Source organism: Sceloporus undulatus, chromosome 3, assembly GCF_019175285.1.
Source record: "Sceloporus undulatus isolate JIND9_A2432 ecotype Alabama chromosome 3, SceUnd_v1.1, whole genome shotgun sequence".
NCBI lineage: Eukaryota > Metazoa > Chordata > Lepidosauria > Squamata > Phrynosomatidae > Sceloporus > Sceloporus undulatus.
The window spans coordinates 204,702,111-204,729,793 of NC_056524.1; the positions used below are offsets into that span (position 1 = coordinate 204,702,111).

The following is a 27,683-nucleotide window of genomic DNA, read 5'->3' on the forward strand; positions in this document are numbered from 1 at the left end:
TAAAATAATGTACCACTAGTACTTTCCTAAAAATAATGTAATAAATCAATTTTACAATATTCACTGCAAACGATTAACATTAAACATTAATTCTGTTAGCAATTGACACATCCGTACTAATTCCAATGTTTCAAAGCTGTGGTTAAAAAGTAACCATGGTTAACATTAATCTCAATTAATATATGATGTTACATTTTGATTAAAGCAAAACCAAGGAAGAACTGATAACACATTCATGATCTGCTAATCATTATTAAAAAAAATTAGAAACATTTATTCTGATATCACACTAAACTATGTGCTTGTTCCTGCCAGATTCACATGCTCCCCTGATCCCCCTTCCTCCTTCAAACAGACAAGAGCAAAAAGTTCTTAAGCTTTCACATCTACTTTCAGTTGATCATGGATGTTGTCTGAACCAACAAACTAAAATTAACATTAACAATTATTATCTTAAATCAAGCCAACTTCAAACTGGTTTGTCAGTCCAGATGATACGGCAAGCCATGGTTAACTAAAAAGAAGGGAATGCCTGCCAACATCTGCTCAGATTGTAAGAGGAAGAAAGAAGAGTGGAGCTTGTTAGCCTTGGAATGGGCTCTTTCATGTCTCAACCACAGTTTATCTCAATATATGAATGTAGCCTATATATACCAGGTGTAAAGGAGACAGTATTTGAATCAAGGAAAAATATCTGAATTGTAAAAAAAACAACATCAATTTTTAAAACCACACCTGCCTGATCTGAATATGTTATCAAAAAAAATCTAAACCCGAAATCAGACATGCAAATGTTTGCAGAGGGAGAACATACTGAGTCAGATCTCTAAAAGTGGGCAATTTTCAAAATTATAGAGTATGGCAATAATGTGAGATTCAAAAATGAAGCAATCACCCCCCAAAAGATGAAGCTGCAAAAGTAAGATACTGCCTGCAACAAAGCTATTAGATGTGCGGCTTTTATCTTTGCCACAGTTAAGTCTAGAGCCAGAAGCAGACTTAAAAGAAACTACAAATAGTGACCAATGAAAATCTGAAGGTGAAGCAACCCTGCGTTTGCCTTGGAGCCAAGAAGTAGAATCCTCCAACAGCACAAAAATGTTATGTCCAGTTCTCAAGGTGTTTTTGGTTTTGGTTATTTCAGCTTTTAACTATACGTACTAGCAGAACATTGGTGAAATTTTATTGGCAGAAATGAGTAAAGAGGGTGGCCTTAGAAACATCACTGCAGCAGAATCCTAGGCCTGCAGTGGAACACTGGGCCTTAGCTCCAACTGCATGGACATCTCACAAAATCAGCATGGCAAGTTTTTCTCTTCCTTCCCAATCCTTTTCTCCTTTTGTGTTGTGTCTCCTCTGAGTATAAGCCAAAAGTCAGAAAGTGTCTTGACAAATACACAGGGAAAGAGGAAGAGAGGGAAGGAAAGATGCCACTCTAAGGCCATTTCCAGATGCTGAACAATATAAATGTTATAAATAAATAAAGAACCAGCAGGTGCTGACCCTGTCCCTATTCTTTTAGCAGTCCACTTGCATCCAAGGGTGCATCTACACTGTAGAAATAATGCAGTTTAACACCTTTTTAACGGCTTCATCCTAGAGAGTCCTGGGATTTATAGTTTTGTGAAGCACCATTTGGCAGAGAAGGCTGAAGACCTTGTAAAACTACAGACCTCAGGATTCCATAGGCTGGAACTACAGGAATTATTTCAGTGATACAGTTGCAGGAGCCAACAGGCAAGGCACCCAACTTTTCCAGTGCTAGGTCAGTCTGGAAGTACAGAAGTTGGGTGGGATATACTTCAGCCTTTGGACAAGTTACTTTTTAGGATTAAAATTCATAGATTCTCCCTAACCAGTAGTCACGATGGTGGGAACTCTGAGAGCTATTGTTTTAAAAAGTAGCTTTCCAAAGCTCTGGTATAAACCTGAAACTGTGGAACAAGGCTGAACATCTGCAGTGAGTACTGGGACCAATGTCCATAAAAATGGTAAAACTAGAAGAGAACAGAAGTCTAGGTTATAAGCATTCATTGGGTAGCTTTGAGCAGCTACATATAAGGTGAGGCCAGGTGGAGACTGAAGCCCCAGATGTGAGTTCCACACAGGCACCCTTCAGAACAAACCCAAAACTGTGAGACAGACTGTTTCACAACACATGATCCTGTGCAGGGAAAGAAAGTGCCGTTTGTGCACAGAAGTGATTACCTGCAAAGAACTTTCCCACATAAATCATCATTTAGGACCAATGGGTAGAAAAGACTCAAGAAGCTGCACCCACATGAGTGTGTGTGTTCTTTGTGACTTCAGGTCACTTCTAACTTATGGTGACTCTAAGGTGACCCTAGTATGGGGTTTTCTTGGCAAGATGTGTTTAGAAGAGGTTTGCCATTACCATCTCCTCAGACTGAGAGTAGTCCAACACTAAAACCACTACGCCACACTGGCTCTTCATGGAGGGAGACCCACAGATACATCTGTAAGATTCATAGAGAGGCAAGGAATTATACCAAAGGAAGATGTACTCGCTCGCACACTCCCTCTAAACAGGCGGAAGAAATATCATTCTTTTGGGCAACCAGCATTCACACTTTACTTAGGGATAATGGAGTTGTAATTTTGGGCTAATCTATATGATTAAAATCCTCCTCATTCCAGTTGAATAGAAGGCAATCTGGCCACATGAGATTCACAAAAGTTTGGGCTTTTTGCGGGGGAGGTGTCCCTTAACAACTCCTTAAACTCTGCAGGAAAAGGTTTCATGGTTTTTACTGGAGTATCCACAGAAATATGCAGAAATATGCATTATGGTATACATGGTCATCTGTCTGCTTCACATGAATTCAGATGGCTGCGCATTTTTGGTAGAGGGAGAGTGAACAGATGCAAACAGAAGCACAGGAAAGTGAAGACAATTAACCACTGATGCAAATGTGCAAAAATCCACAGCAATGCCCATAATAGAGTTTGAACAGACAGGTCAAAATAAAGCAGCTTTGGGTCACTTTGGAGGTGTACTGTTTAAATTATGCACACGTCCTAAGAGGCCAGAAGCCATGCCGAAATTGAATCCTTAGGACTGAAGTGCAGCTTTAGTGTGGCTTCCAGCCTTTTAGGATGTGTGCATCATTTAAACAGCACACCTTCAAAGTTGCCCAAAGCTGCATTATTTTGGCCTGTCTGTTCAGGCCCTTACACTTTCATGTAGACAAGCCCTTAGAAAAGCAATTTTTCCAAGTTCTGCACAGAATAGGCATACAGACTAAGATGAAATCAAAAGCAAAACTGACAGTATTACTGTATTTTCTGGCATATAAGACTACTTTTTAACCCAAGAAAATCTTCTCAAAAGTCGGGGGTCGTCTTATACGCCGGGTGTCGTCTTATAGGACAGGTGCTGGAACCTCCGAGCTGGACTGGAGAATCTGTGATCACAGCATATGGTGGGGGGAGCTCAAAAACGGCTGTGGGGTATGGAAAAAAGAGAACTACCTCTCTGATAGTCTTGGAGACAGGGAGGGCTGGGCAGGCAGGGAGAGCTGACCAATCCAAGCAGGCTTTGTATACAAGTTTTCCTACTAAGTACCTGCATGTCATAAGCATTTGAATTAAAATTACAATATTGAAATCAAATCTGAAGTTTTTAAAAATTTTATTTGGTGTGCGTTGAAAGAGGGGTAGTCTTATATGGCGAGTATATCCCAAACCCTATATTTTAACTGGAAAGGTTGGGAGTCATCTTATACGCCCAGTCGTCTTATACACCGGAAAATACGTAATTAGAAAGTGTCCAAAATTCACAACACAGGATATATTGGGGTAGGGGGATTTTGAACTTAGCTTATGAATGATTGTGAATGGGGAAGCAAAATGGGCAGAAAAAGAGTTAATTCAACAGATCACACAACCAGTTGCACAATTCTTGGATGGTGGTATGCTACTTTTGGCAGATTTATGGCTGTGTTGTGACAGTAGAGGATCCAGAAAGGACATAACTATATTAATGGCAAAGCCACTACTGTTGCTTTGCTGCTGCTGTTTGAATTGGTTCCATGAAGCAACAGACCTCATGCTCACCAATGCCAATTATGTATTTCTGGATCTGACCCACATGTACCAACAAGAAAATGAAAAATAACATGCAACTACTTGGTTCACAGAAGGGATTTATAAGTTGATTTGCTCTCTGTCTACATATTTCTCCATGCATAAAAATAGTTTAGTAGACATTTTATCTTGGAAAAAACAATAAACAATCCCCCCAACACCTCCCAGGAAGGAGAAGGTTGGATTTCAACCAGACAAGCTTATTCTTCATTATGAAATTAAATCCTACACTATTTGTACAACAACCTTCAATATTCTTAAAGCAATTCCAGGAGGCAAAAAAGCTATTGATAAGTATGTTAAGAAAAGGCATCCTTCAGGAATGTCAGCTAAAGCAGGAGTGGCTAAACTTTGGCCCTGGAGCTGCATGTGCTATTTTTGCAGCCCCTCACCCCTCCAGACATTCTGGACTGCCATTGCTTTCCTGACCTCTCCAAATTAGCAAATTACCTTTGCTGAATGCTCAGGAGTGGTGGTGATCCACCTTTGAAACAGATCAACAGTGCTCTGCATTGTTCAACGTAAAAAAAACCCTGTTTTTCAAAAGGAGTTGTAGGTTTCTAGCCACTCTTGGTTTGTGTTGGACAGATTTTTTTTACAGTCCAAGAAGTCCCTGGAGGACATCAGGGGCAGAAAATGGGAATCTAATAGACAACAGTTGTTCACCTGAGCTATAGCTAATATTTATGTCTCAATGTATGTTGTCACAGGACATTATCACGCGCGGCTTTTAAACATCAGAATACAATTGTAAAATAGTGCTTTTGGCGCTATTATTACCTCCAACTTATCGCCCCCAACCCACAGCTTCTGTGTATGTCAAATGTGATTAAGGTGTCCTTTTTTCTTGACAGGAGAAACCTGTCAATAGCTCTCAATCACGCAGTAGCCCCAGTACTGTACTCCTCATGTGCAAAATGTCACTACCAGGGTAGATGCTATATTGTCAGTCACGTGGTGTCATCATCTCCTCCTCTCCTCCCATACCCTCTGTCCCTCGCTATTCCCAAGCAGTCTGATTCCCTTTTGGAGGGATATTTTCTTTCTTTAAACTTAAATCACATTAACAGAACAGAATAAACTGAAAGGTGGGGCATAGTGCAGGAAGGCAGGGGTAAGAGGGGGTCCAGAAGACAGGATGATGGTAGCAACAGACTCAGTCACACGATTGCAAAGACATGCGATAATTGCTGCTCTCAAACCAGTATGTCTGTGTTTTCATTAATTACTGCAATTGCAGTGAGAATGGAGTTCATGTGAGAATGATCTAAATCTTAGAAGTGTCCTGTTCCAGTTTGCTGAGTTGCATAACAAGAATGTATTATTATTTTGAAACAAAAGTATGACCTTGCTTCTTGCAATATTCCTTACTTTGCATGGACAACTTCCTCTGTATCAGTTGCACACACCTCCTCTTCTCCCATCTTATTTTGTGCAACAGGGCCAACCCTAACATTAGGCAAAGGCAACAACCTCAGGGGGCAAATGCTGTGGGCCATCAACAGCAATTCCGCTACTGTTCCCTCTGAGTTCCCCTGGCTGTTTTATATCATAGGGGAAGGAGACATGTATGCCACATGGTCAAACAAGGCTCCGTTGTATTATCCTACAATGTAAGATATGCAGATGATACCATACTACTAGATGAAAACAGCAAAGACTTGGAATGATAACTGAAGAAAATCAAGAAAGAAAGAAGGTTTACAGTTGAACATTAAGAAAACAAAAAGAGCAAGCACAGATGACTTATGTAACTTTAAAGTAAACAATGAAGACATTGAAATAGTTCAGGATTTTCCATACTTAGGCTCAGTTATTAATAAAAACAGAAATTACAGTCAAGAAATCAGAAGAAGGCTAGGACTTGGAAGAGCAGCTATGAAGGAACGAGACAAGATCCTGAAGTGTCAAGATATATTGTGTAATTATTAAAGTTAGGATTGTCCGTTGCCATCTTATTCCCAATAGCTATGTATGGTTTTGAAAGCTGGACAGTGAAGAAAGCTGATATGAAGAAAATCAAGTAATTTGAAATGTGGTGCTGGAGGAGAGCTCTACGGATGCTGTGGACTACTTAAAAAAAACCAAATAAATGGATCTTAGGGCAAATAGAACCTGAACTCTCTTTAGAAAGCAAGATGACAAACTGAGACTGTTGTATTTGGGGCATACCATGAAGAGAGAAAAGACAACAATGCTTGCTAAGGTAGAAAGCAGTAGGAAAAGGAAGAGTGCATTCCAGCTGGATAGACTCAGTCAAGGAACCCATGGGCCTCAATCTTCAAGACTTCAGCAGGGATGTTGATGATAGGGTGACTCATTCACAGGGCCTTTGAAAGTCTAGTTGACTTGACGGCAGTTAACAACACCATATGGCCTTATTCTGATCCCTAACTTGAACTGTTACCTTGACTCAAAGCCTGAAAATAGTTACTTTTGGGATAAAGAGCTCCAGAATCTTCTTGCATTGAACTGTAGTCCAAAGAGATAATATTTTCAGACTCAGCATACAGTTTGCCTCCCCATCAACAGTAATAAGTTTTAACTGGTTGTTCACTCAGCTTCAGTGTGTGGAACAAGGAAGCACCATTTTGTCATTAGACTGTAAACTGTCTTAGTCCAGCCCTGTATATATCTATAAATCTATGAAACCCCTTCATTCTCTATTTATTTCTACATTTTTTTTTATTTCTACAGACCCTGCCTCCTTTGAATTTCTACACACATAGCAAAAGTGTCACCAATCCCCCCAAATCACTCCTCTGGTACAATTATTGATGCTTAAGACTTGTAGACAGTTTTCGTGCACATTTAGCATTCAGTGTTAATCATAGTTGAGCTCAGCTCAGTAGAGCCATCATCTCAGCCCCCAACGTTTGACAAAAGGAAGTAAACACACACAGGAAAAGGAAGTAAATGCACACAGGCTTACAATGTAACGGGGTAAGTCAGGACACCAAAATAACAGCTACAAAACACTGGGATACATAAACCTTTCAACCTAAATGTCTACCAATCTTACTCTGGCTACAGTCAGGACACTAAGTCAGGTTGACTCTGCGGTGTTCTCCTTATCAGCATTTTCTGAATAGGTTCTAAATAATTCTTCCGCCTCCTGTAAGAATGTTTTCCCTTCCACCAGACTACAGCAATGAGCCTGGGAATGTAGACCCGACCAGCCTGCAAACCACCCTCCCCATCCTGAAGATAAATTTATGAATAGGCAACCCTGGTACAACGATAGCATCCTGAAAGAAATGCTACAACCTGATCTGCGTGTGAACTAACTCCCTGTTGTCTCAGTAGTATTTATATTACTCTAACTCCTGTTACAAAGGAGATGAGTCATAGAGTAAAACTAGCCAAGCAACAAAACTGCACAGCTTGCTAAAACTTGGGCTCAAGGATAAAAAAAAGCCTGTGTCCTAAAGCCGGTTACAAGAGCACCACTCCACAGGAGCAAACAGTTAGCCAGACTCCAGAGGCCATTGGACAATGCCATTTTCCTGTAATGCGACAGGGATTATGACATTTCTGACTGGCAGAGAAAAGAAGGAAAGGGCAACACACAGAGACACACAGAGCTCTTTCATTAACATGTGCCAGTGCCTGAGAAATCAAATACCCTAGCAACCTCATGTATGGCCATTGACCCAATCAGATTTCACTTTGCAAAGAGAAGAGAAACAGTACTTTCTCTGCATACAGATTAGTATAAAAAATGGGTCACTTCTTTGCATTTCTGGGAGTGTGGGAGATAGCTTGCTCCTCCCACCCCAATATCCCTATAGAGATTCTCTTGTTGTTGCTTTTCAAACACTCACCTGATACAACTGCAAGAGTGGACCAAAACATAGCCTTACTCAGCCTGGCACCCTCAAGATGTGTTGGTTTATAATTCCCATCATCCCAGGAAAGAACAACTGCCATAGGCCACTTTAAGGGTTTAAAAATGAGTCCACACACTGATAAAATTTTCATTCCTTGGAAATCTGTTAATTGGCGACTTACCGGTTCTTTTCTAGTTCGTTGTGCGTAGATCTGGAAGATAAACCAAAGGAGAAAAATAATTAGCCAACTCTGGTCTTATAACACATGAATCTTTCCCCATAAAACAGGATTTTTTTCTTTCTCCATTCAAAAGGATCAGAGTAACAGATTCAACCCCCCCGCACACTATTATTTACTATGACTGCATGTAAAACCTCTATTACAAGTATTTTAAAAAAAACACCCTATACTGTAATTCTTATAATATTCAATGTTCTCAAGCTTCAAGATTTTGCTCCAACAATACTCATTTACCCATTGCTTTAGTCACGATCAGTACCTACAGTGAAGTAACTCTGTCCAATTAATGTTATAGATATTATGCTGTTTATATGGGTCAATTACCACCAAATAGAGATAACAATTACATTTTATTTATTATTTATTTTCAAACAAACAAATAAAAAACAACAACAATGTTGGTCTGCATCATGATAATGTAATGAAGCAAGATTAATTCGAATGTATGGACATTGTAAAAGCATAACATATAAAGCTTGGAAATGTGGAAAACAGTAGGAAAGGAGGGAATCTGCATTACAGGGGGATGGACTCAAGTAAGCAAGTAACCGCCCTGAGTTAGCAAGACCTGAGTAGGCTAATCTCTTAGAGGTTTGCAATGGTGTGTGTGTGTTTAAGAGGTCAATTTAGGCCAAATAATCACCTAAATCTATATATTCATCTCAAATAGAATAGGCCTGTTTAACCAGTATATAGTCGGCCTCCACAGATTCTTTATCCATGGATTCAAGCATCTATGGCTTGAAAATATTCCCTAAAAATAAATTCCAAAAGGCAAACCTTGATTTTGCCATTTTATATATAGGGCCCATTTTGTTATGCCATTGTATTTAATGGGACTTGAGCATCCACAAATTTTAGTATCTATGGGGGGTGCTGGAACCGAACCAAACCCTCCTTGTCTCCTTGGAGTTTTCTTAAGCTTTTTTAAAAAGGGAATTCTTCTCCACCATTTTGAGCTCTTTTTGATTGGTTTTAAAATGTCTGTCTGAATTCAGTGGCATGTCATAGCTGCATCACTGCTCAATTTTCTTCTGACCCTCCATAATAGCTATTGGTGATCAGAATACTGGCCACAGATTTTTATTCTGCACATGGGAAAATAAAATTTCTGAAAGTATTTTAATACCCTATGCCTATTCATACAACTTGTTTTTCAGCCAAGGTGCTCACAATTAAATAAGAGTGAAAAACACTCTTGTTCTGCTCGTGCCCCCTCAAAAACCCAAATGAAATCCCTCTGAACTACATGTCAAACAACAGTGTTTAAAGACCAAGAAGAAAAACTCACACTGTAATGAACTTATTCATTTGGAGCAATCTCTGTGCAAATTTCATTAGTGTATTATTAGTTTTATTTACTGTATGTCTCCCTCTTCCTGGAGACTCCATTAAGCATTACAAACCCAAAGATATGCAAGGGATTGAATTCCTACATTATAATGAAGCCAGTCATCAAGGTTGGCGCTGAAAGAACAAAGTTCGGTCCACCGCTGGGAACAAAATTAAAACAGCAGGCTCTCCCTATTTCTCACACACAGGAGACTTTTTATTACTTATCTCCCTTCTATCATAACACCACAACTAAGGAGGGCCGCCATCTTGTCATGAAGCTGGCTAATTTCTCCTGTGATTTATAACCATATTGGCATAAAATAAAATAGTAGGAACTTTCCCAGACAAGACAAGAGGGAGGAAAGGTGGTGGTGGGGGACTTCTGCAGCTGCTAAATATATCCTTTCAGGCTTTTACGAGGAACAATCCCTAAAATAGAAAACATTTTGAAATACATCTAGTGTTCTTGGCAACTTCAGGGATAACTGGAATTCTCATTTCAGAAATGTTGCTGTTCTCCAGAAACTTAATTGTATGTTTATAACAGTCTTTAGCAGAAACCTAAATCAAAACTCTTAATGATCCTGTGAGGCTGTCTGGGTCTATATAATCATTTAATGCAGTGACATTCAGACTCTTGTTATAGAAAAACTATATAACCATTCATACTGACATAGGACATTATCCATCAGTTTTATAAGCACTAAATTTACTACAGTCAGCCTTCTATAGATTGCCATCCATGGCTTAAAAATGTTCCAAAAATATACAAATTCCAAAACACAAACCATGATTTTTCTATTTTATATAGGAGAGGCTATTTTACTACACCATTTTATTTAAAGGGACTTGAACCTCCACGGTTTTTGTTATCCACAAGGAGTCCTGGAAGAAAACTCCAGAGGATACCAAGGGTCCACTGCACTTATACCATATGTGCACACAGAGGTACACAGTCAAACCAGAAGTAGGGAGTAAAGAGCTTAGGAGCAGACAAGCCCCCAAATGCTTAATTTTTGTACAAGATCATCTCACCCTTGCTCACATTTAGTCATGATTCACCATAATGCTTAGATTTCCCTACAGCAGTACTAGGGCAAAGCAAGCTATATGCCACCATTTGGCCCACACAATGCCAACAATTTACTTTTGCACTGAATTTTGTTCCACTGTTTTACAGTCTGGTCTTTCCATTTTTACAAGACCATGCTGATCTTGAGGGCTAACCCCAATCAAAATTTACTGTTCCTAGTTTTTTTCTTTTACCAGGTAGCTGCACACTCGACAAGGATAACTAAGCCTTCACCAAAGAAGGCACGAAACAGCCCTGCATCAAAAATAGCTCTCTCAGGCAAGGCACTCTCATCATGGTCATAATCTTTGGGTGTAGTTTTAAAATGTATCACATCAGTGAATGGTTTAAGGTCATCTGATGTTGAGTCGCTGCTGAAACTGAGGCTGCTAACACACTGCAGAATTAATGCACTTTAACTTTCATGGTTCCATTCTATGGAATCCTGTGATTTGTAGTTTGTTGTGATCTCTCTGACAGAGAAAGGCTAAATATCTCACAAACCTACAAATTCCACAATTCCATAACATGGCAGTTAAAAGAGTGTCAAACTGCATTAATTCTGTAGTGTAGATGCAGTCTAAGTAGGTGAGGTGCCGATTATCACCTTGCAGATCAAAAGAAGTGCCATGTAAAAGAAAGAAAGAGATAAAATGTATATATATATATGTGTATGTGTCTGTCTGGACAGATAGATACTTTATTTGATTAATACTTATGAGCTATGAGGATCACATTTCATCTCATCACAATATATCCAAGAGTGGGAGAAAAGACAATCGCACTGGAAGTAGTTCATTTGCTGGTTCCATCCTTCATGTCTAGCTGTACCTTCACTTGTGTCCAATGCCAAAAATTAAAAATCATAGAATCAATAAATATCTTCAAGCTGTCTGACTTGGATCTTCTTAGCAGAAGAGCTTGGTAACTGCAAAATGAATTAAAATTCAGACATGTTTTTTTTCTTGCTTACTCCAGATAATTTTCTGTTTTACTCCTCTGGATTCTATAGGTCAGACTGTTTCTTATAGAAACAAGCAGGCCTAGAAAGATAATGTAGCAGTTGTCTGTGATTCTGTTGAGAGTTTTCACACATTGTATTCTATTCCAGTTTCTCATCTCTTCTCCCACTAATTGTTCAGTATTCTGTCCCCTCAGAGCATGTTGAGTCCTTACCAAGCTCTAGGGTTGCCAGAGTGAAAACTGGAGTGAGCCTTTCTAATAAATGTGCAAAAACAGATATTTCAGGTGTTGCTTGTTAGCTGGTTGCACAAAGCACACACACTGAAATTTCCTTGTCTAAACAAGGAAAGGTACAAGAGCCCTCTCCAGTTTTCACTTTGGCAACGCTACTGGGCTGTTGTAGATCCTCCCTTTAGTGGAGTTCCTTCCTATTCAATTTACACTTTTGTGGAATTCCCCCTATCCTCCAGATTATTTGCACTTCTGCAATCCTCGGGGTTCCTCAAAGCATGGCAACATCTTCCTCTTGTGCACTGGTGCTACCCTGCAACATAAGAACCAGCACTAGAAGAGTTGAGATTGCTATCACTTTGTACCATTTCTTCACCCATGAGCGATTCAAGCCCTAATGCAAGCAAACACATTTGGTTTCTCACTTATAAACCCTTGCAGGAGGCCTGGAAACATTTGCAAGAAGGCTGCTTTAAAATCTCTGAGATCTGTGGCTCACAGTTCCACCCTGTAAGCCTTATGTCTTTCAGTGTGCAAAGCGTAGAGGCATGTAATTGTACAATCCCCTTGCAGCTCTAGATTCCTTGTTGCACCAAGTGTTTCCTGTAGTGACTGCACAAAAGTTCACGGAAGGGCATTAACAAGCCAACTTGTTCTGCTCATGTTTCTTTGTATCCAGTCCATTGTCTTTTTCAATTTGGATATTGTTATGTAAGGCAGGAAACTTACTTATCTACATCAAGTGGGAGGTAGCTTAAAATCACTGCATATCAGATCATTTGCAGAAATATGTGGTAAAAAAGAAAGGTCAGACAGTCTCTCTTTTTCTCTCTCCATTCTTGGTTCCCCCCCCCCCAACAAACCTTAGAACTCCAGTTAGGGAAGAAACGTTAAAAGTCTCCTACAGTAATGAGTGAATGTCAAAATGGGACATAAGCCACAATTCTGCAGCTGTACCAGATTCACTAAAACAAACAGGAACTCAAGAGAAGCCAATTTTGGACTTCCACATGCTGGAACATTATGCGAAAATGTGAGGTCCCATGTCACCTGGTGTGCAGCAGACATGCAACACAATGGCTGTGATATACCACTGCAGTTTGAAGGCCAATATATCACTCAGGTTATGAAACAGCTCTCAGGATTCTCTGAGCAGTGCTGCCAGCCTAGACTTTTGCTAATAATGTGTTACTGAAATATTAAGCAACGTCAAGTTTTCAGCACAAGCAAGGCAATGTAAATAATACATCTTCTTAACCCACTTTCTTTATTTAAATAAATATGGTGTTCCTGGGGATGGGAAAACGACCTTTAGAAATACAGGCTTGTGAATAGCCAAAGTTAACCTCTATAGACGTACAGAAAGCAATGCTTAGTTGGAGCAGCAAGCAATCTTGGCAATTTGTTACAGGTCACAGGTATCTCTTTACACGTATTTAAAAATTCACTGGAGTGCTGTAGCCACATGCAGAAGTTTCTCCAAGGAGTAAAACTTGCTGGCTTTAACACACGAGGGAACCATTGCTTGTGCAGACCCACTTCATAGACATGCATGAAAGGACTTTTTACCAGAGCCTGACTATTTTTATTTTTTGATCTACAACTCCTAGAACTACTTAGGCAGTTAGGCCAGTGGTCCTGGCTAGCTTAGGCATTCTGGAAGACATAGACCCAAAAAGGTAGCTTCTCTAAGCTCTGATTTCCTCTGAACAACTTCCAAATAGTGGAATATACTTGCTACAGAATCACAAATCAAACTTAATTCTCATGGGTTTTAGAAAAGGTGTCAAGATACATCCTTTTAACTTGAGCTTTTAAACTGTTTTTAGTGGGTTTTATTGTTTTGAATAATGCTTTTATTGTCAGCTTACACATTTTTGTTTTCACTGTTTTTCTTCCACTTGGTAGGCTTTACAGTAAAGTTGTATAAAATCCTTATGCAAATAAACAGCTAGAATTCTTGTCACAAGATGTTAACCATTTTGTTTTTTTACCTCTTTTGGTTGATCAGGCTAGCCAGGAAGAGAAGTTCTAACACTGATATAAGCACAGAAGCTGTGGAATGACATATAAAAGCATAACTGTGGATTGAGACATAAAAGAATAACTTTTACATCCATCAGAGTAGAGGGCATTAAGTGAAATACCGTCTATTTTCACTAGATTATACGGCTAGGGAAAGAGTCTTGAAGGGTTTGTATAAATCTATAATACTATAATTTTTCACCACTATCAGCAGAAAGATCAACAATTTCACTGTCTGCATATAATTCAGAATGCAGGAGGGCCAAACTCTACCCACGACATTTATCAACTGCTTTTCTTTGTTGGTTTATAAACTGGAAATCTGCATATGAACTCATAAGAACAAAACACTACCCCTAAGAAATGATGTGTTTAGGGAGGGATGGGCAGTCCGACAAAAGAGTGGGGCTTTTTTTTGTGATTATGGTATTTTGATGTGATTTCCCTGGGTAAAATCTGCTTTCTCAACAGACATTGTAGCAAATGAATGTGGTTCCTGGTGCTGGCATTATACAAACTGGCCTCTCGCTTCTTCTTTTTAACCCCCCCCCCCCCAATACTTTGTATTTTAGAACTGAAGGCTGCAGGAAGGGTTTGGGCTTTAATTTAGCCAACAGGTGCACCTGTATCTCCAGATACCTTCCTCCAAGTACACGCAGGGGCCCTTGCTCCAATGGGTTATGGGACTTATACTCTTTCCATATACTCCAACTGTCCTGATTTGGCAGGGACAGTCCCATTAACCTTCCGTTATCTCACATTTTCACCTGCTTCAACAAATGTCCAAGTTTTGCTCTCCTCCTTCCACTTTCCCCCTTCATTTACAGCGCTTCATAATAATATGAATAATAATAATAATAATCTTCATTTTACTTCAGTAGGTGTAAATGGGGTTCAAAATGCAAAAATAGTATGCCTTCAAGTAACTCAGCAGGAGGAAAAGGAAAGAAAAGCATTGTGCCCTTTCCAGTAGGCTTGGGCAAAAGCCAACTTCTGATGCCTCTCCCAACTTCTGTGTTCTTCTCATTAATAACTTTTGCCCTCTTGACCACACACTGATATTGGTTGGCCTTGTGTATCCTGGTTTTCATTTGTAAAATGTTGGAGGGTACAGTTTTTATGTCAGAAAAAGAAACGTACCTTTTTTCTTTCTCCTACCTTTTCCCCTCAAAGGAAGGAAAGATAATTGGGAGGAGCAGCCAGAGGGAAGCCAATGTTTTCTATCTGTCTCTGTTTTTTTTTTTAAAGGGAAGGGGAAATGGAACTGCACTGCTATTTGATAAACTTGAAGAGGAGCATATTGAGCATGTCCAGTTGATTTTCCTGGATCCCTATGCTTTGGTGCGTTGGGCCAGCTGCCCGAAATTCATTTGTGTGCTGGGGATGGATGGTGCCTGGTGTGTCATGTTGCCTATTTTTTTTACACATGTATTTTATTAGCATATTAATACAAACTTTGAACATATAAAAACCCAAAGAAACATAAATAGGACATAACAGATTATACAAAATGAAACAAAAGAAAAAATCCTGGGCTTTTATTTGTATTTGAAAATACTGCTTGGAAGGGGGTCTGTCCTTTGGCTGTCTGTGTATATATGCACACTGCCTGTGATGTGATTTTGTTTTGTTGGCCGGGACATTTAGTCTAATTTTTTTGAGTTAGAGGTTCCCTGAATGTTTAGGTGTGTGTGTGAGGGGGTATTTTGCCTCAGGGTTTGTGTGTCATTTGGACATGACTTGGCTTTTGTAGGTGGAGAGAAGGAATAATGTTTCTCTGAGCATCATCGGTTTTTTCCCCGGGAAATAAAGTGTTTTATTGTGCTATGAATGGCCAAACATGTGGAAGATGTAGATCAGATCTAGCCACTGCTATAAATGTGTTCTTGGACACATGGCATACCTGCTGTGACTAGGCAGGCCTTCGAGGTAACCATTTTGTAGTGGTTTATATGACTATTTGTAAATATTTGAAGAATCTCTATACTCAAGAAAGTGAGTAGGGCCCTGGTACTACATCATTTATTACAGATAATATAGCCATTCCAAAAAATAATCATAAACTAGGGACTTTGTTCATACCTATGAAAAAGAGATGGCATCATCAAAGACAAACAAGGCAATGACCACATTATATCAAGATTCATTTTTAAAACTGCTGCAGCAAGTAGATTTATAAGAAGGTAATACTTTCTCTGTCAAAACTGATTATATACATTCAGTTTATACATAAAAAAAATCAAGACTGTTAGTAGTATTCTTAACTTGCTTCCCATGTTCACATTCCAGGTTGAGAGATTACAAGAAAATTGAATGAATGTCATCTTTTTGACTTGTTTTTGCCAGATGATAGAATCATGGAGTTGGAAGATACTCCGAGGGCCATCCAGTCCATCCCCATTCTGCCATGCAAGAACTCACAATCTAAGTACCCCAACAGATGGCCATTCAGCCTCTGCTTAAAAACCTCCAAAAAAGAAGAGTTCACTACTCTCTGAGGGAATATGTTCCAATGTCGAACAGCTCTTACCATCAGGAAGTTCTTCCTAAAGTTGAGGTGAACTCTATTTTCCTGTAGCTTGAATCCATTACTCCATGTCCTAGTCTCTGCAGCAGCAGAAAACAAGCTTATTCCAACCTCAATATGACATCCTTTCAAATATTTAAACAGGGCTATCATGTCACCCTTAACCTTCTGTTCTCCAGGCTAAACATAGCCAGCTCTCAAAGCCACTCCTCATAGGTCATAGTTTCCAGACATTTCTCCATTTTGGTCACCCTCCTTTGGACATGCTCCAGCTTGCCAACATCCTTCTTGAATTGTGGTGCCCAGAACTAAAGATAAAATATCTTTCATCAAAACAAATTCTGGTTTACTTCCTCCTTGCCAAAAAAAAAAAAAAAAGGCCTCTCCTGGCCTAAACCAGCCCAGTGGAAACTAAAAATATAGTGAAATGTTTGGGGGACATTTTTAATAAATACAATTTCCAAAATAAAGCTTAAATATATAAGGAGTGGCAGTGTGTGGCCTTCCAAATTGCCACTAAAGCTAAGAGGAAGAAAAGGATGTAGATTGGCAAAAGGAAGAGCGTTCCTGCTTGAACTGCTTTTTGTCTTCTCTCTTTTTTCCCCAAAGGCAGGGCCTTCTTTTTGTCCTTGCCTTCGACAAGGACTGGTTCGAGGGACTCGCCAAACAATTTAGTGCCTAGGAAGGGAGTGAAAGCCAAATTTTATTTTGATTTGGTGTCAACATTCCAGTTCTTCAACCAGAATTGTCACCTAACTGCTACCACTGATGCCTGGCCCCGGCACAGAACTGTACTGCGTCCAGGGTGCCATCAGCCACAAAGGCATTGGCTTTGATAATTTTGTTAATGTTTGTCTTATTTTGGTGTCAGTGGCTGGAACTGTCTCTAACAAATCTCTAGTCCACTGGAGGGTGGTGTGTGTGACCTTAGATTCTGCAGCCACGTCCCTGATTGCCGTAGAGACTGCTTTGTGGGTGCACTGGAGAGCTGCTTCAGTTCTCCTACCTTCTGCATTTCTCAGTGTGTCCTTGCCATCCCTGCTGAACACCGCTGATGAAACCAAGGCTGACACCAGGGAGTCAACCAGTGGCACTTTGAGTTTATCCATAACAGCCTGTTGGAAATTATATAATTTCCTAACAGCATTATGGTTGGGGCGACCAGCCGCTGGTCTGCTCCACTCATCCCTGATAATCTGCATTAAAGTGTAGGGACAAGGGATCTCATGAACCGAAGAGCTGTAACAGGAAACAATTCCTCTCCCACTCTGGGAAGGTCAGAGTCTTCTATTGGTGCTTGACCCGTGGGGAGACTAATGCCCAGGGTTTTAGTTGTCTTTTTCAGAAGTAGAGGAAAGTCCTCTACTCGAAACAAACGTGAAGAGGATGGGGCATCCCTATCAGCTTTCCCCTCTTCTTCAGACAATTCCCCCTCCTCAGACTCAGAAACTATAGTTTCATAACTCCCTTCTGTATAATCCTCATTAGAGGAATGGAAAGAAATGGAGCGTTTGCGCTTTAAGGCGCCTATGGCCTGCTTGCAGCATTTGGCTGGGGGCTGGTAAGACATATCAGTCTCAGAGTCAGAGACAGAGGTCTCTTCCCTATCCCCTCTTGACCCTAAGTTGGGTGTGGATTGGCTCTGGGAGAAAGAAGCCAGGCCCTGAGGGGTCTGTCTGTTGCCGGTGCCCCCCCCCCCTGGGAAGCGATGGGCCCCTTGTCCCCAGCCTGGGCAAGCCCGCTCAGGTCCCTTGCACTGATGCTCGCTGGGCCCTGGGCTGTTGTGCTGGTAGAGGGCTGGGGGTATCCTCGCTATGGGTGCCCCGACGATGGCCATTATTGGCACCATTTTTGCCTCTGGAGCAGTCGGAGGCAAGATGGCGGCTGCCATCGGCAAGAGCATGATGGCAGCTTCCATCAGCGTCCCCGTGAGCAAGATGGCCCCCAGTGGCCTCCACATGGGCAAGATGGCTGCCCCAATAGCCTCCACATGGCCCATATGGCCAGCCCCATAAAAGGGTGTCGGAAGGACGTTACTGGGCATGAAGCTCATGACTGGCTCATGACTACCCACTATTAGGATGTTTAGGCCCTTCTCTGCTGGGAAACTGAAGTTGCCAAACTTGGTACAGAGGAAGCCCACATTTAGATTAGAGCTCAGCTGAGGAAGAAAGATGGTAAGACAGAGGAGCTAGTGGAAGGCACACACTGGGCAAAATGGGGAGCCCAAACTCCTCACCTTTCATTGCTACCAAGGAGTCTGCAGCCCCTTCTGTTCTTAAAATCAAACTTCCTTCCCTCTTTCAGTGTAATGTGACAGGGCAATCTCCTTGTCTTCATGGATGGAACTGCAGTAATCACTTCTAGTGTGACCCCAAGGTCTACCACATAGAGGGATAAATGGGTCTCTTCTAAAATATACTGCATGACAAAATTCTTTGTTGTCCTTCTGAGTACTCCTCATCCAGAAACTGAAACCAATAAAGACTAATGCTAAAATACTGTGGTATGGATTCGTAATTGGGCAGGAAGGGAATACCAAAAAAAGGTTTCACCATCCAGAAACCAAGCAAAGAAGCAAGGTTGAAGTCTGACACCACAGCTGGCCTGGTATCCAAAGTGAGCCATGACCCTGAGTAGTATAAATAATTTACATTATTGATCCAGATCAGTTGATCATATTATTTACCAAAGCAGTTTTGAATATGGTGGCCACAATGGTGGCTAGTAGATCAGTTGCACTTCACTTGTGATGCCATCTGTTGAACACTGGGAGTAAGAAATGCCATGGGTCAATTTCTACAAGTGCAGGGCTGGCTTTGAAAGAAGTAGAGGAAGGATTTATGCCTTATTTTCCTGAAGCAGATGTTTAGGACCCAGGCACAGAGAGGGCTCAGTTATGTTCGAGAGTTCTATGATACAGCAACAACTTTATTTATTTATTTATTTAGTAGTTTGTTTTTCCACTGAGAAACAAAACATCACCATTTAAAGTAAATACAAAACCCTTTCCAGAGTTAGACCAGTGATGGATTTTGTTCATCTGGCCTAACTTCTTCTAAGCTATCTGGATTTTCCTTCTAAAAGGAATATTTATCCTTTATATGTCTTAGGATAAATAGCATTGTTGCTCTTCTAGTACATATTCTCACCTTGGAATGACCCAGGGCAGTAGTCTTGGTTACTTGGTTAAGAATCTCCTAGAATTTGTTGGACTAATTGATCTGCACATCCTCTCCAGCCACCATGGAGCAATGATCTGAGTACTGGAATGAGATTCCAGGAGACAAGGGCTGAATCTTTGCTCAGCCATGAAAAGTCACTGGGTGACCTTGGATAAGTCCCAGTCTTAGGCAAATGCAATGGCAAACCCACTCTGAATAAATCTCACCAAGAAAACCCTAGGAGAGGGTGGCCATAAATAATAGTCAACCTGAAGGCACATGACGAACATTCTTTCCAGCAATAAGAGCATACAGTCAGGCCCACAGAAAGAGGAACTACCTTTCCTGTTTTGTAGGCATAAAACTAAATAGCCAATCACTAACTCTGACCAGGAAGCCTAGCAACAGCAAAGATCACTTTTCTAAGAAATAGATGTAGTCCACTTCTGATAATGAAGGGTGGCTCCTGCAGCTGGTCGCCTGTGATCAACCTGATAGGAGTATCAGGCTGCTTTCAGACATCCAGGAAAGTTGTGCTGCCTCCAAGTATGGAGGTCATGTTAGATCACTTGGAGTTCAAGGCACTTATAGACAATTAGGTCAAAAAAACCTGACTGGGCCAATGTCAGCTAGGACACTTTCTGACTGAGGCTGCATCTGGATGGCAGAATTAATGCAGTTTGACACTGCTTTAACTGCCATGGCTCTGTGCTGTGGAATTCTAGGATTTGTAGTTTTGTGGGATATTTACACCCTGTCAGAGAGCGCTGGTGACACAATAAACTAGAAACCCCAGAATTCCATAGCATTGAGCTGTAGCAGTTAAAGCACTGTCGAACTACATTAATTCTGCAGTGCCGATGCAGCCTGAGTGAGCTTATGAGCCTGGATCTCCCTGATCCTAATCTGTCTAACCCCTGCACAATATCAGTGTGGTTTTTTTTCTCCAAAGGGTGGGTTTTGAACAGAAGATTATCTATAAACCAATTCTGCACATGATTCTGGTAGAAAAACAGTCATTTCTAGCGCTGGAGTAACAGAAAGATCCAGTCATCTCACTGCACAACCAACACATTCAGCCCTTTTGCTTGGGCACCAGTTGAAATGTGAGCACTTTCAAACTGGCTTTCATTTGGGTTAGAAACCAAGGAAAGGTGCCAAGATGTATTTCCACAATATACACAACTCCTATTTTCTTGGCCAACAGGAAGAACAATATATGGGTAGAAGTGAGCAGCCTAGTTCTGTCAAAAAGCATCACCTATTGCAAGACTCTCTCTTTGCCACAGGGATCTGGAATAAAAGTTCAAGCAGAACAGGTACTTGTTGTTACACACACATCTGCCTCTCACACTTAAACTCTGTCAAATATTTGCACTTGTTAGAGTCAGCACGGTTGAGCGGTTTGAGCATTGATCTGTGACTCTTTGAATCCCCGTTCAGCCATGAAAACTCACTGGGTGACATTGGGCAAGTCTCAGACTCTCAGCCTCAGAGGTTGGCAAAAGAATATAACAGGCATTATGAGAAGCTGAATAACCTCTATATTTTTGTGGGCTGGATAGTGTAAAAACATCTGCTTGGCCAAAGAATTTAAGAGGCCTTCATCCCTCTTAAGACGAAAGAGGAAGAAGCAAAAGAGGCACATCTAACATAAGGAATGGTTCTGTACAGAATAGTCCGCTGTTTTCATTGTGCCAGAGCTTAAAAACATTATTTTTTTTCTAAGTGGCCATATTGGTTGGGAGAATTCTAGGAAGTAATAGTCTAAAAAAGTAACATTTCCAAACTCTGCACTGCAATCAGTTCCAAAAAGTTGAGGGGATATTGTGGTGCCTCAGTGATGTTCAAGTACAGTGGCTCATTTACCCTATCAGTACCCAGCAATTTAAATGAACCCAGACATGTAGTCCAATCATGTACACCACAGATCAGGGTACAGAAATACCAACATGTCTATATCCTTGGATCCAATCACAGTTTACTTCCTAGATTTAGCCAGCCTGCATTTATATTGCAATGAATTTGCTGTTCTGTTAGTTGTGGATCATGCACACTCACTGAAGTGACCAGCAATGATGCACAGAAGTGTAAAGCTGACTTGGACCCCATGTCTGTTTACTTCAGAGAAATGTTCATGAATCACCCATAACTAAGGTAGATAACAGGGAAACTCACTGAGTGACCATGGCCAAGTCACACATTCTCAGCCTCAGAAGATGGCAATGGCAAACCCTCGTCTGAAAAAACTTGTCAAGAAAACCTCATAATAAGTGCGCCTTAGACTCACCATAAGTCAGAAATGATTTGAAAGTACACAGCAACAGTTCTACTTGTTCTACTTTATTTAAACTGTAGTGGTTAGTGTTCCAAGGCTTTTTTAAAAAGATATGAATAGACACTTCTAAAAATGATTCACTAACATTATGATCAAATAATATTAAATTATATTATATTATATTAAGTGATAGAACAAACAATCAAAAGAGATTATATGAATGTTCACATAAAACAGGCAAAGAACATTGAAAGATGGAACATTTCTGTCAAAAAAGACAAGTATCTTTTTAAATCTGCCTGTTAAAAAAGCAAGATTAGGAATTTGGCTGGAAGTCAGCATACTTTTTGCTTCTCAGCAGACAAAAAAGGAAGCTAAAAATCCATTACAACACTCCCTTCTAATACATCTGTGAACAATTTTTGGAGAAATCCTTTGATATTTATTGTCCATATTACTCAATTCATACCAACCAAAAATATCCCTCCAGATAAGTAGTGCAACCTCTTAACATTCAGGAGTGAAGCTGCAATGGCCTAATTCATAAGAACATTGACAGGATCAGGACCTTGTTTTCAACTGGTGTCTGCTTTTAAACAATTTTTTTTTCTGAAATAAAGCCAAAGCAGATGTAATCATCAAGGCTTTTAAATGACAACAAAACGCTACTGTTTTATTTGCAGTTTTATGTAACTTTTCTAATTGCTTATTGCTTTTCATTTGGTATTTTGTTGCTGTTTTAAGATTAATTACTTTGTAAGCCACTTATGAACCTGTTTGATCCAAAGGTAGGATATAAATGCCAACAATAAATCAAATCAATCAAGATAGCAATCTGTTGTCCACTTACATAGGAGTTAGCCCAACTAAAACAGTGAGATTTATTTTGCAGTAAACCTGCATAAGATCAGGTTACATATGCCGTATATACTCGGCTATAAGTCAGCCTCAAGTATAAGTCAAGGGCAAATTTTGGGGCTAAAATTATAGGTTTTGATCTGACCCATGAATAAATTGAGGGTAAAATTTAGTGGTGTGAAACAAAGAATCTGAAGAATGAAGGAAAGGAAAACAATGCCAGAGAACTTATAAAATTACAGCAGGCATCACTGTTTGTGATCACACTAAAGGCTGAATGGATCAGAGAATAGAAGGGGGTCAGTGAATCTAGGACAGATTATGCTCTTGCTTTTCATCAGAGGATGGTTCCCTTTTTTATAGGTGTTAAAGTACAGGACTTACATTGACCTGTGGAAAAGTCAATCCAGGTTTTTGGAGTCAATTTTTTGACAAAAATTTCTAGACTTATATATGCATATATACAGTATGCATTCCTGTGGTGCCATCCTGCAACATCCCACATTTGTACAGCATCATTGCTGTTCCCTACAGAAGATCTTCAGTACACAATATGCACATCTTCAACACACAGTATACACTCAAGAGTCTTGCCAGTTTTCTTTCTAAAAGGGGGGGGCACAGAGAGATACTAGTGCCTACAGCTTGAAGCTACTGCATTAGATAGCACACTGCAGAACAAAAGAGACAGTGGGCATCTGGGTTTGAATTGGGCAAATGCTTCATTGCATTTAAAACTAACACTATGCAAATGATGCAGTGCAAACACAGCTGTTTGGGAGTGGGCAAAAGTATTTCTAATATGCCTCCTTTTTCCCAGTGTTTCACAAATACTCACACTCAGTGTTTCACCCTTCTTCTACTCCTTAAATCCAAATACAACATTAAAAAAGGATCCCAAACTGCTGAGAGTCCAGCCAATCAGGGATCACAAACAGGACAAGGTCACAGCGCCAAGGGAGAGTTTGGATGACATCATGAAAAACAAACACTCTTCCTCTGAAAAACCAGAAAAGAAAAACAACAAGAGGTTCATATCCCAAGCAATCGGGCTGATGGTCACCATCCTGCAGCACTCTGCAGTTGCACTGGCTGCATGAATGAATGCATCTTTTGCCCTAATTCTCTTCTTCTTACAGATGATAAACCAGGTCAGGACAGGAATTTCAATGCAAAAATCATCTGACCGCACAGATTTACTTTCAGTGGGATGTCTTTTCATATGGGCAGCTATGTGCTTCTGTAAGAAATTGCCAGAATGCAGCTGAACATGCTCACAACAACCCTGTGAACTAGGGCAGAGGAACATCAGCCTTGGCAATAAGGTTCCATTCCCTCTACCACTGCCTGCTAACTGTTGTCTAACAAAACAGTTTTATATCCTTTTCACAAAGGGGCATGAAAAATTTCTACAAGAAACAAGGAGAAAATGTTCATGAAATATACCTCTCACCTCCCATTTTGACTCATAGCTATTTCAAATTATTCAGAATTATGCCATGAACATCCATGAAAGTATGCCTGGAAATATGTGAATTAGAATGAACAGTGCATGCCTCAGCAGACATGGAAAAGTCTTCTGGTCTACATTATTGCAGATCCATATATACATTCTCAGAAAAAGTACAGTAGAGTGATGTCAGACATTGCCCTCAGCAACTGATTCATAAGTATGGGAGGATTTATTTTTGTCAGTGCAGTAATACTCCACTTGACAATATTACATGTATTTTTCCTGGAACACACATACTCTGCTTTATTCCTCAGTAAGCTTTTCTATCTAATAAACTGTGTTAAGCATACCAAAATAGGTGCTTTGTAGCCTACCATACATATCTGACCTAGCTTAGAGGCTATGCAACTATGGATACCCCTATCAAGCTATTCATTCTCTTGATGCTTTATGCTTGTTACATGCCAATGTGATGTCTACTATGGTCAGGGAATTTATATGAATGTGTTTGTCTATTATTTGTGTCTATAGCCTTTTCTCCAATTAGCTCATTTATAGTCTTTCCTCCTCACTGTATGCTCACAACCACACCTTGTGAGATAGGTCAAGATGAAGGAGGGAATGATTGACCCAATCCCAGAAGAAGCCCATGCTTGTCTGCTCAGAAACTAACACCACTATGTTCACTGCAGCCTCATTGCCAGATGCATATGGAGCTCTGTAAACAGCACTCAAATTCTGCATTCTGAAACATTATAATTCATAAATATTCTCAATATTGGATCACTGGTTCTGAAACAGCATTTCCCATTACGTACCTTTTAGAATAATTTGTTAGGAAAAGGCCTGAGAACAGAAGATAGAAGTTCTAGCTTTTGCAGATAGCAGAAGGAATAAAGTAACCCCAGAGAGCGGAAAGAGGGCATTGAAGAACATGTGAGCTTTCCCTCATACTCATACTGAGAAAAGATACATCCTAGAATCATAGAGTTGGAAGAGCCATCCACAAGGGCCATCCAGTCCAACCCCCTGCCATGCAGGAAGTCTCAATCAAAGCATCCCTGACAGATGGCCATCCAGCCTTTGCTTAAAGATGTCCAAAGAAGGAGACTCCACCACACTCTGAGGGAGTGTGTTCCACTGTTGAACAGCCCTTACTGTCAGAAGTTCCTCCTAATGTTGAAGTGGAATATCTTTTTCTGCAGCTTGCATCCATTGCTTCGGGTCCTGTTCTCTGGAGCAGTAGAAAACAAGCTTGCTCCATCCTCAATATGACATCCCTTCATATATTTAAACAGGGCTATCATATCACCTCTTAACCTTCTTCTCTCCAGGCTAAACATCCCCAGCTCCCTAAGTCGTTCCTCATTGGACATGGTTTCCAGACCTTTCACCATTTTAGTTGCCCTCCTTTGGACATGCTCCAGTTTCTCAATGTCCTTTTTGAATTGTGGTGCCCAGAACTGAACACAATATTCCAAGTGGGGCCTGACCAAAGCAGAATATAGTGGCACTATTACTTCTCTTGATCTAGATCCTTCCGAAGTCTACTTTGCTTCCAGGTCTTTAAAAATACATTCTCTTGGCACACCATAGCACAACAGCATAACATGTTTTCTGGCTTTAAAAAAATAGAAATGATATAGCTGGAATACAAATAGTCATTCCTATGAGCCAAAATGTCATAGCTTCATACACTAAGTAACCAGGAATCCACGAGTGAAGGGAACTCATATGAGATGTTTCAAAGGAACTCAGGAAGGCATCACAATTTTGTTACAGAGCAAGTCCATTTTGCTGCAAAGGCTGGGCATGAAGCTGTACCTCCTGACCCTGCCTACTAATAGCCACCAGTGCACTTATCCTCAATTTGTTGTGTCCTTTCATGAACTCAGTTAGATTGTTGGCTTATACAACAGCCCATTTTAACTTCATTAACCTGATTATATGTTGGGAAAAGCATCCGTTCTCATACATGTGGTTTTCTTGATTTCCTGTTCATACAATGCTGCTTTGGCTATGGGAGAACCACCGAGTCTGCAGTCCACCAGACTCTACTCCCACACAAGTCCTATTGAAACAATTAATGCCTTGCAGGAGTAGGACTTGATGAAGCACAGCTTTGGTGTACATAGCTAAAAAAGTAACTCATAGGCAAACAAACTATTAATAGGACAAAATGGCATCTGTTTAGAAAGAAGAAAAACCCAATCCTAACCCCAACCAACCATGACAAAGCATGAAAATAGAAAGCATACACAATATAGGTGGTGATAGAGTATATATACTCTAAAAGGCCTAAAAAATGCAGAGGTCATACAACAAAGAGGTTAAATGTTTACACCTAGAATTTACATATAAATGTAGCACCCAGAGAATACTAGTGCTCAAGTCAAGCTACAAAGAGAATTTTCTATCATCTACTTCCACATAGGTAGCTTTCCCCAAATTAGTACTGTCCAGACGTTTTGGACTACAACTCCCATAATAGCACAAAACATCTTGTAGGGTATCAGATTTTGGAAGGTTGTGCTACAGGTTCTTAGCCTTGAGGTTATTTGACAAATTCAGCTATTGCCAATAGAGAACACCAGAAAAGTTGTACTCAGGAGAATTGCTACAGCATAAATGACTTACAAGAGTAGTGTTGCAGATGAAGTGCTCCAGGAGACTGCAAGTTATTAGACCTATTCAGATGTTTTTTAAAGTACAGAGTCTCTATGTGGGGGCAATGGGCAGAGGCAGGAGGCTCTCTGGTACAGTCTCCCTCTACAGCTGTAAAGCAAGGAAAATGGAGACAGAAGAGGATCAGAGCTAATGCATACACATTGCCTACCCTTTTTCTCACATGTAGAGGCTATACTGTACCTAAATAAGACTACCATCTCTAATTTATCAAGCCCTACAGATTGTTATACTGAAACAAACTGGCTCACAACCTTACTGTTGTGAGCAACCTTGCCAATCAATATGTTTTAGAGCTTGCAAAAGTTGGGGTTTTGGACTAAAATTCTCACTGGTTTTTTGGATTAAAGCTAAAATTCCCCGAATTCTACAGCCAGCATGGTTCTGGGTTTTTAGTCCAAAAAGGTATTCTATACTACACTAACATATCAAAATAAGTAAAAGTAGAATATGGTTTATAGCACATGGGGGAAATAACATTACATTATTAAGAGAAGGCTACAAGCTGGATCAGATGCAATAGGGTGGTCATATTTGGTCATTACGAGCTGCACAATTTTCATTTGAAGTGATGGTGACTCTATACTGTATGGCTGCACATGTATGGTCTCTTTTTAAAAAATAATAAAAGGTAAACATTGGCAAATAAAGCCATATCTCCAAGTCCTTTGATTTAACTTCCTATTATCCATCACTTTAGGTACTTTATGTTCAGAAAGGCCTTTGGCATTTACATTAGGTTTGTTGTTAAGAAAAGCTTTAACTGGTTGGATGCTAGTATTTCACTTTATTCATGTCTTTGTAATTGGTTTTTTGTTTATTTGTTATCTGATTAGTCACCTTAAGTGATATATTGACAAAAAGATGTGAAAGTGTTAATTAAATTAACCAATTAATACATTTCCTAACCCAAT

At 40.1% G+C, this 27,683-nt stretch overlaps 3 protein-coding genes across 9 annotated transcripts in view; all 3 read right to left on the reverse strand.

Moving 5' to 3' along the window:
• The window catches only part of PDCD4 (programmed cell death 4), a 777,136-nt gene that overhangs the window by 590,026 nt on the left and 159,427 nt on the right, over positions 1-27,683 (reverse strand). The gene's annotated exons all lie outside the window — the stretch shown is intronic.
• DUSP5 (dual specificity phosphatase 5) overlaps positions 1-27,683 on the reverse strand; it is a 428,280-nt gene that overhangs the window by 259,333 nt on the left and 141,264 nt on the right. The gene's annotated exons all lie outside the window — the stretch shown is intronic.
• Positions 1-27,683, reverse strand: part of MXI1 (MAX interactor 1, dimerization protein) — a 127,913-nt gene that overhangs the window by 57,415 nt on the left and 42,815 nt on the right. For all 3 annotated transcript variants that reach the window (XM_042456401.1, XM_042456400.1, XM_042456402.1), the window contains exon 3: positions 8,119-8,148. In XM_042456401.1, the coding sequence (XP_042312335.1) occupies positions 8,119-8,148 (30 nt within the window). The remainder of the gene's footprint in view (positions 1-8,118; positions 8,149-27,683) is intronic.